The sequence below is a fragment of the Papaver somniferum genome, chromosome 6, assembly GCF_003573695.1.
Source record: "Papaver somniferum cultivar HN1 chromosome 6, ASM357369v1, whole genome shotgun sequence".
Lineage (NCBI taxonomy): Eukaryota > Viridiplantae > Streptophyta > Magnoliopsida > Ranunculales > Papaveraceae > Papaver > Papaver somniferum.
Genome location: NC_039363.1, coordinates 78,698,286 through 78,707,693, shown reverse-complemented (window position 1 = coordinate 78,707,693; position 9,408 = coordinate 78,698,286). Strand labels below are relative to the sequence as shown.

Genomic DNA, 9,408 nt, shown 5'->3' with positions numbered 1-9,408 from the left:
CAATTGTGGCCTGGACCCGTCCTCTTATTTAAATGGGCTAGGTCAGGCCAGCCCGTAAAGGGACGCGACCCATGGTGGGACAAGACGGACGGTACTGGGCCTCGGGCTTCCGGTCAAAATTTACACCCCTAACTTGATCCAATCAATTAATTTGTTAACTTTACGCATGTCATTCATTCATGAAACATGAAAACAAAGAAAAATGCGGTTTACTGGGCCCTCAGTCTTCGCATGTCCATACGACGAACGGTTTTCTCTCTTCCTTTCTCTCGTACTCTTCGTCTCTTTCCTTCCAAGAACAACAAAATAGAAAGAAATCTAATCTGATTTTTGAGAAATAGATTAGTCAAACGTATGCAAGTTTTGTTCAACATGATCAACCTTTGATTTCTCTAAAGAAAGGTATGCATTTCTTGACTCTCCTTATTTTCTTATTTTTCCCATTTCCATTTCCTCTGTTTTTGATTACCAACTTAATTTGCATGTTTCATTTGATCTTCATTTGCACACAAAATATGAACGTTTTGATTTTTGGATTTGGATTAGTGTGAATCCAATAAGTATTTCCACTTCCCGTTTGCTTACGGAAACATCGGCAAGATGTCCAGTTTCGTGGGTGTTGTTGTCTCGGATCCATGGCTTCAGAGCCAATTTACTCAAGTCGAGCTTCGTTCTCTTAAATCCAAAGTAAGAATTCATCTATCTATCTTTCTTTCTTTTTTTTATTGACTGTTTTCAACTTTTGAAGTGGTGTTTTATATGTGAATTTGTTGGGTACATTTCTTTTACAGTTCGTTTCACAAAGGACTCAATCCGGTAAAGTCACGGTTGGAGACTTGCCTCCAATGGTGGTAGGTTTAAAGGGTCTCCACGCGATGTTCACAGTGGAGGAGATTGCAGAAATCTTAGGCGAGTCGAATTCAGACAAGAGCGAGGAGATAGATTTTGAGACATTCCTTCGGGTGAGTCTATGCAATGTAGAGGTGGCATGATCCATAAGGAACAATATGCACCTTGCAATTGGAAGAATAACCTTCAGAAATTGGACAAATTTTAAAGTTTTTTTATTTTTCTGATTAAGCTGTATTGAGTCGCAGGCGTACTTGAATCTTCAAGCCCGTGCTACAGCTAGAAGAAATGAAAGAGGTGATCCAAGGATCGGAAGGTCTACAACATTTCTCAAGTCCTCCTCGACCACTCTTCTTCACACCATAAGTGAGACGGAGAGAGCTTCTTACGTAGCCCATATAAACAATTACCTTAAAGACGACAAGTTCTTGAAGAACTATCTTCCTTTAGATCCATCCAACAATAGCCTTTTTGATCTTGTGAAAGACGGAGTTCTTCTCTGGTATATACAATTGCCTGGACTAATGTGTGCTCTTTCAGGCTGCCTTTGATATGTGGTGTTTCCTTATATATTTGTGGCTTTTTCGCAGTAAGTTGATCAATGTTGCAGTGCCGGGGACAGTTGACGAGCGAGCAATTAATACTAAACGAAAACTCAACCCATGGGAGAGGAATGAGAACCATACACTTTGTCTTAACTCTGCAAAAGCTATTGGATGCACCGTGGTTAACATTGGAACACAGGACTTGATTGAAGCAAGGGTGAGAAAAGCTAGTCAAATATACCCGTATGAACATTGTTGATATTTTTCTTTGAGAAAGGATGTCTTACTTGTCACTGAAATTGCTTGCATTTTGTTTCTTGTGTAGCCTCATTTAGTGCTTGGATTGATATCTCAAATTATAAAGGTATCACTTTATCTTCTTTTGTCATATTCCAAATTTTTTAATAACATGAAACTCGTAGGGAAGAAAATATGATTCACTGGAGGCGATGCTTACACTTTTGATTTTTTTTAATACCTACGACATGTATAATATTGGTGTTTCCAATATCAGATTCAATTATTAGCGAACCTCAACTTAAAGAAGACTCCTCAGTTGGTGGAATTGGTGACCGATAACAAGGTTAATCATAAACCCGTTTTGTTTATGAACATTGTTTTTTATGGTATCCAAACATCCTTAAAATTTCTTGTACAACTAAGGAATCACAAATTTTTACTATGCTGTTTCGGATTCCCAGGAAGTGGAAGAGCTTATGAGCTTAGCCCCAGAAAAGCTTTTGTTAAAATGGATGAACTTTCATCTGAGTAAAGCAGGCTATAAGAAACCTATCACCAATTTTTCTACCGATCTGAAGGTAAGAGAATAACAATCTTTTGAAAATGTATGTTCCATAGCATTTAGATATTAACTGATGTTGATTAGAGATCTGTACTTAACTTAAGTCGTATGTCTTTGACATTCTAGTCCTACTGCAATGACATTAGTCCATTTTTTTCCACTTCTGAAATGACAGTAGTTCAACTTTTTTTCATGTGCTTGAGTAATTTGTATCTTCTATATTTGAATGATACTCTACATACCCGCAGGATGGAGAGGCTTATGCATACCTGCTTAATGTTCTTGCACCTGAATTCTGTAACCCGACCACATTGGAAACAAGGGATCCAATTCAAAGAGCACAGATGGTTCTGGACCATGCAGAGAAAATGAACTGTAAAAGATATATAACACCTAAGGACATTGTTGATGGTTCGACAAATTTAAATCTTGCATTCGTCGCACATATATTCCATCACAGGCAAGAATATATATTTGCTTCTTCTTTTTTCCGGATACTATTAGAAGCTATTATACATTTTTTAGTCAGTGAAACCAACCATATGAGTCCTGTGGCAGATGCCTGGGGAACTATCCCTCAACTTGTAATGATGTTTCTACCACTTCGTTGATTTTCTATCTTGTGCAGAAATGGGCTGACAATGGACACCAACAAGATCTCCTTTGCAGAGATGATGTTAGATGATGATCAAGTGTCGAGAGAAGAGAGATGTTTCAGATTATGGATCAATAGTCTTGGAACAGAAACATATGTTAACAATGTGTTTGAGGATGTCAGAACTGGGTGAGTTTGCATTTTCTTACTTTATCACAGAGTTTGGATTTTCTTCTATCTAAAAATTAACTGACATTCTATTCATTTGATGCAACACAGATGGGTTCTTCTGGAAGTACTTGACAAGGTATCTCCAGGATCAGTACAATGGAAGAAAGCAACAAAACCTCCCATTAGAATGCCATTCAGAAAAGTAGAAAATTGCAATCAAGTTGTGACGATTGGGAAGGATTTGAATTTCTCTCTGGTTAATGTAGCAGGAAGTGATATTGTACAGGGAAATAAGAAACTTATATTGGGTATGTTCTCCCTCATCTTAACCTTGTGCAGGATCCATATGTAGAATACGGTGTCATCATGTTAGTATTCATCTATAATAAGTAAAGCCAAATAAAATCTGAACAAATTATCGTGTCTCATCTCTATCTATTAGTGTGGTAAGGTTATTGAGGGTTCTGAATTGATCAGAGATTGCAGTGACGATAAAGATTATTGTTTCAAGTTCGCTGAACTATAAATATTTTTTCAGCATTTCTATGGCAGTTGATGAGGTTCAATATGCTTCAACTCCTAAAAAACTTGAGATTCTCCTCTGAAGGAAAGGAATTGACTGATGTCGATATTCTAAATTGGGCAAATTCTAAGGTTAAGAAAAGTGGTAGACAAAGTCAAATGGAAAGCTTCAAGGTGCGAAACCGAACCTTAGCCTGGTCAGTGTGTCTGCATTTTATTTTATATCACTGGGCTCATGAAATCTGAAAATGCTATAGGATAAAAATCTATCAAGTGGGAGATTCTTCCTTGAGCTTCTTAGTGCTGTAGAACCCAGGGTCGTTAATTGGAACCTTGTCACAAAAGGAGTAACTGGTATGTTAGACTCTCTACACCTTTTTCATCTTGTGAGAGGTTGGTGAATTATGATTCTTGCTTAGAGCAGGCAAGAAAATTACGGCATCATACAACTAACAGTTCTTTTTACCGCTCTTTTCTCAATGTGGTTCTGCAAAAATCTCAGATGAGGAAAAGAAGTTGAATGCTACATATATCATCAGTGTTGCACGAAAACTTGGGTGTTCCATTTTCTTGTTGCCTGAGGACATTATAGAGGTATGGAAAATAATATAGCTGCATTTATCTTTCTTGAGTGGGTGACAAAACCTGAATACTGATATCAGTAAGTCGTATCATTTGTTGTCAAACACTATATAACACTTCCATGAAAGTAATCTTGATATTGTTATGCAAGCCTTTCATTTGCTGCAAGAATTCTTTTCAGTGCAAGGAACCTGGATCAGTTAGAGCAACTGCAGTGGTGCGATCAAAACCAAAGATCAAAGATCAAAAAAAAGATCAAATTTTGGGTTTAGTCCGTGTTGTCACGTAACGGTCCCGATTAAAATTTGGTCGCGCGTAATTTAAATCTCCGCCCCAAAAAAATTTCATCGGGCGTATCTCAAATGTCCGCCCAATCAATCACCAGGCGTACTTTAAATTTACGCCTGTCAACAGGCGTACTTTAAGTTTACGCCTCATTTTTTTTTATTTTTTTTTTAATTTGAATTTTCATCGGGCGTAATTTAAATCTCCGCCCGTTAACGCGCGTACTTTAAATTTACGCCCAGCAACAAGCGTACTTTAAATTTACCCCCGACTATATTAGGATTTGGTATTTGGTCGCGACCAAATATGGTCTGGAATTTGATCTTTGGCTGGGATTTGATCTTTACTCCGTCCCACTGCGTCACGATCTCATCCCAAATTTTTGGTTATACTCGCCCACTGTGGATGCTCTTAGAGGCCTAAACTTACTAAGGTTTTCAAATATCTTTGTGGTTGCAGGTAAACCAGAAAATGCTTCTCACACTAACAGCCAGCATCATGTACTGGAGTCTCCAACAACCGGCAGACTCAGAGTCGTCATCTGTTGCTGAAACTATTCCAGAATCACCAAATGCCGCATCACCTCTATCAGAAAGTTCAACCCCTCTTTCAATGGATGTCTCAAAAATGACAATCGAAGAGGATGCATCGGATACCAACACACCCAAAGCAGAAATTGAAAACGAGACGCCAAAGAGTGACTCTTGAAATCCCTATTCTTTTGTTCAACTTTAGAATATTAAATGAAAACTGGCGTGAACCTAAGTTGGTAGATTCTCAAATTGTGTCCTTGTGATCAGCAACTGGTGGGCTGGTGTGGAGTTCATGTCAAGGCGTTTTTGTTACTTAAAAACTTCTTTTTCTCTTTGAATGGGTGCAACGCTTGCACTGTTTCTTTTGATAAAGATAAAAGGTCTCCCGGAAATTTTATTTATTAATTTTTGTAATTATAGGTGTTGTATTTTAGATGTATTCACTAAATCAATAAAACAAGTTTGTGGATTATACAAAGATCAATTGTTGGTGTATTCTGTGCAACTGAATTCAACATTGTAATAAGAGCATCATAATCCAAATGCTTAGTGACACTCATTTCATTTGCATTCGCACTCTTAACCACTTTTTTTTCTTTTCTTTTGGAGAAGAAAAGGTAAAACTTTATTAATGACTTACTAGCAACTTGTGCAAGCAGAAATAAAGATTTATACCCCTAAATGAAGTCCACAAAAAAGAACTGAAAAGTATTTTAGACTTATGAGATGTATAAAAGTTTTCAGAAATTGGGAATACTGCTCTAGGCCCTGATCAGAAGAACCGGTAACAACATATTCTCTCTATCTAAAGAGGGGTTATAAAACCTTCCTTGTCATCTTTGAACCTTATTAGGCAACAGCAGCACACCTTGGGAGTGCTGGTACCACATCTTTTGAACAACATTATACCACTTTAGCCATCAAAACCCCACAGACAGCTACTATACACAGATGAATACGGCTTTTCAGCAACAGATACCACCATCCAATCCTCTTTCCACCATCGAACACTCAGATACAATCAATGTGATCATCAGTACATTCTCTTTCCGCTATAGTCATAAGCATCTCCAGTCGTTTGTCAAATAGAGCTGCACTTTCATCTCTCTTGTCAAGCTCAGCAGCTTCAGCTTCCAGCCATTTCTCCCGTAGGTCGTCAAGCAGATTTCCTTGGTCGGTATTCAGACCAGCTCCTGGAGCACTTGGAAGGGTGGTACGAAGCGAGGAATCTCCAGAGGGTGGTGGGAGTGTCAGAAGCATTGCCCTAAACTCTCGGGTGTCAGCAAAAGTCTCAAAGTTGCAAGCAATTAAATCAAGACAGTATTCCCGTATCTTCAAAATTCCATATCTGAGAATGCAACAAAACCACCAGAATAGCATTAGGTTTATATAAGAAACTGAAAAAATGTGCATCATCTCAGTAACTTATAGAAAATCATCCCGTACTTGGAATGCAACCCCATCTAAAAGTAACCCAAATGGGCTTTCGATTCTCCCTTTTGCTCTTCAATAGGGAATGCTTTTGTGTTTGAAATAGGGTTTCCCTCAGCTTTTGATAACATTCAGAAAAAAATGCCACCAACAATTGAACGACCCTTATCCAGATGCTGGACATACAATGATATTGAACTAAATCCTACTGAGTGGAGTTGCCTAAAGCGGATGGCATGCTTGAACCCTACATCCTCAACTAATTATTTGTACTTGGGACGATTTAGCTTCTAACTTATAAACAAGTAGGAAAACAACAAAGTAGATAAGAAAAGACCATACAATTCAGATAGCATCAGCCAATGGCACAGCTCTGCGGGCGATACCATTTCCAAGTGTGGCAACAGTACATCAGCCACAGCACGTTTTAGAGGAAACAACAAATATCTGGAGGCAGCATCAAACATTTCTTCTGCCTGCCAACATTTATAATGAGACAATGTTAATAGATTAGGAAAATCAAATATAAGCAGCATGTGAAGTGACAGTTTCCAATGAGTCCTGAGTTGGATGAATTAAACAGTATACCTGATCTGGGTCGATATCCTTCAAACAGTCGGTGTACCTAAATTTCCAAGAAAATCTTAGTAACAAGTCCATTAATAAATATGAACGAATAGAAACTATCACTCCGAAATAAATGAAGTTTATCGTCTGATAGCAAACTACTAAACATAATAGATGGTCTACAAGCATTTAGTCAATGCTGTTACAATAGCGTGTTTTATCGCCGACCACTATCAAGGCCCAATAGTGTTGAAACCAATAAGGCAACTTTTAAAATAGCTAGAATGAGTTTCCAGATGTGTCAAACATAACTTGAGCACCAAGAATACGTACATATATTCGATCATCTTTTCGAAAGCCTCGGTACTTAAGTCATGTTCTTGAAGAACTGGAAGAGTATTACCAGGTAATCCATCTTTTCCTTCGAGAAAATTTGTCATACGAGATAATCTTGCTTTGAAGTACTCAGATCGTGACGTCAAAATCACCTGGTGACAGCGAAAAATCCTTTCACCAACTCTAATGCATACATCTGCCAGGTCAGTTTCATATTCGGTTAACTGAATCGTTTCGATTCCGGATATTAGTGCATCAACCCCACTACCTGCGTCTTGTTTCAAATTAGACTTGGCCAAGGAAGTTTGAAGAATTTGATGCAAAGCAGCAGGAAGTCGGTCTTTCTCCGGAAGTGACTGTCCCTGTAAGATGAACCGCTTTTGAGAGTTATCAATATCTCTTAGTCCCTTATAATCTGCATATCTTTGGTGAACCAATTCCTTCTCGAGGACCCTCTGTAGTTCTTCACACTTGCAGACTTTGCAAATCCGCACGAGATCTTCCATATCATCCACAGCAATCTCAAGTCTGTCAGAATAGAAGAAATGAAAGAGGCTATAAAGGGCCGGGTAAGATAACTTTTCTCTCGCCAGCCTCACTTCCCTACGGTCTCTCCAGATAGTCTCAAAATTCTTCTTAAAGAATGGTGACCGAGCACTTAAGATGATCCTATGAGCTTCAATGGGTCTTCCATGAATGAAAAATACAACATCTGGAGGGAAATGACTGTGGTTGGATCCATCACTTTGTGAAGGACCTGTTCATGCACCCTTTTCACTGTTCAGCTCAATGAATACATTACAACAAACAAAAGTCAACTTTCTTCATACATCACCTTTTCCAACAATTCCAACTTATGCCGAAAAATTGATCACTGTTGGTTCATGAATTTGCTATGCAAGCATAACCATAAAAAAAATATAAATCTTTTCCATTTTGACGAGGTTACAATGCAATTCCAGGTCACCATTTCAGGAGCAATGGAAATACCCAGAACCCAGGTAATGACAATTCATCAGTCAGACTCAGAACTCCATATTCAACAATTCACTCATTGTAAATTTGGCATCTCTAGTTTTCTAACTACACGAAGCTAGATACAGATTAAGCACCTAAACAAAATGAAATTCATAGACAAGCAGAAGGTCAACTGGTAGCACTAAAGTTCCATAACTCATCCTACCTCATTATCTAATTTAGCTTTGTAATAACCTAAAGATTAAAACTATATTCGAACACAACAATTTGCAAGTTGGACAATCAACCAAAGGAAAACCTTGTAATCAGTAAACTCACAAAGATGACTACAGAATTTTCACATTTCTTTATCTAAAATAAACAAGTTTATACATAGCAGATGAAAAACTGACCTAGAGGTTGAACAAGGTGCTGTTCAAGATGTAGCTGATTAGCCCTGCAACTCAAAAAGGTATCTCTCAATGAAGATTGTAATGGTAACAATGGAGGTGGACGAGCTTCAAAAGCTTTTAACAATTTCCGAACTTTCAAATTCAAAGCAGAATAATGACATCTATCACCATCAAAAGTATGTTCAGAACAGATAGCACCATTTTCAAGTAACATTCTTGCTACATCAAGATGACCAGCTAAACAAGCGTAATACAATGCAACTGAATCCCATTTATCTCTTTCATTAATATTAACTCCTGTTTCAATTAGATATTCAACTCTTTCTACGTCTCCAGCTCTCGATGCTGAGAAAATATCACCAGTTGGTACTTTCTTTAATGGCACCGAACAATTGAAATCTTCTGGGGTTAAATCAATTCCATCTAATTCTGAATCAACTGTCCATGATTTTTTGTTGGATAGCATTTTGAGGATTCCACTATTGATGTTTCTAGGGTTCTAAATTCTAATCCTCTCCTTCTGGGGAGATTAATTGGTAGTGCCTTTTAATTTTTAGGGTTCCGGATAAAAGAAATTTTTGCACACATGAACGCGTCAATATTCTTACACATATGACTCATTTGTAGTCTGACTCGTCGGAAATGAAAAAATACGTATAGGATGGGATGGGCACGCATGATGGGCAAACCTATAAATTCGAGGGTTGGCCAGTTGCAGCCTGGGAAGAGACGCGTGCTTCTTTCGGGGATAGATCTATACAAGCAAGGGCGGTAAATCTCTTGTTGGCAGGTCAGTTAGTCCCCAAAAAAGAAAATGACT

At 38.1% G+C, this 9,408-nt stretch overlaps 2 protein-coding genes across 2 annotated transcripts; one reads left to right on the top strand and one right to left on the bottom strand.

Moving 5' to 3' along the window:
* The first annotated feature begins 240 nt into the window (after positions 1-240).
* On the top strand, positions 241-5,442 carry LOC113288080 (fimbrin-4-like). The gene is made up of 15 exons (XM_026537023.1): positions 241-402; positions 547-687; positions 792-962; positions 1,098-1,351; positions 1,440-1,611; positions 1,720-1,758; positions 1,909-1,977; positions 2,096-2,212; positions 2,445-2,656; positions 2,825-2,980; positions 3,071-3,270; positions 3,501-3,658; positions 3,742-3,838; positions 3,987-4,078; positions 4,811-5,442. The coding sequence occupies exons 2-15, from the start codon at positions 601-603 to the stop codon at positions 5,057-5,059; spliced, it is 2,073 nt and encodes a 690-aa protein (XP_026392808.1). The 5' UTR covers positions 241-402; positions 547-600; the 3' UTR covers positions 5,060-5,442.
* A 92-nt stretch (positions 5,443-5,534) lies between these two features.
* LOC113288081 (BTB/POZ domain-containing protein At2g04740-like) lies at positions 5,535-9,161 on the bottom strand. The gene is made up of 5 exons (XM_026537024.1): positions 8,589-9,161; positions 7,216-7,975; positions 6,904-6,940; positions 6,658-6,791; positions 5,535-6,232 (listed from the first exon to the last, which is right to left on the bottom strand). Exons 1-5 carry the CDS (start codon positions 9,052-9,054, stop codon positions 5,896-5,898), a joined length of 1,734 nt encoding a protein of 577 aa, XP_026392809.1. The 5' UTR covers positions 9,055-9,161; the 3' UTR covers positions 5,535-5,895.
* Between the last annotated feature and the right edge of the window lie 247 nt (positions 9,162-9,408).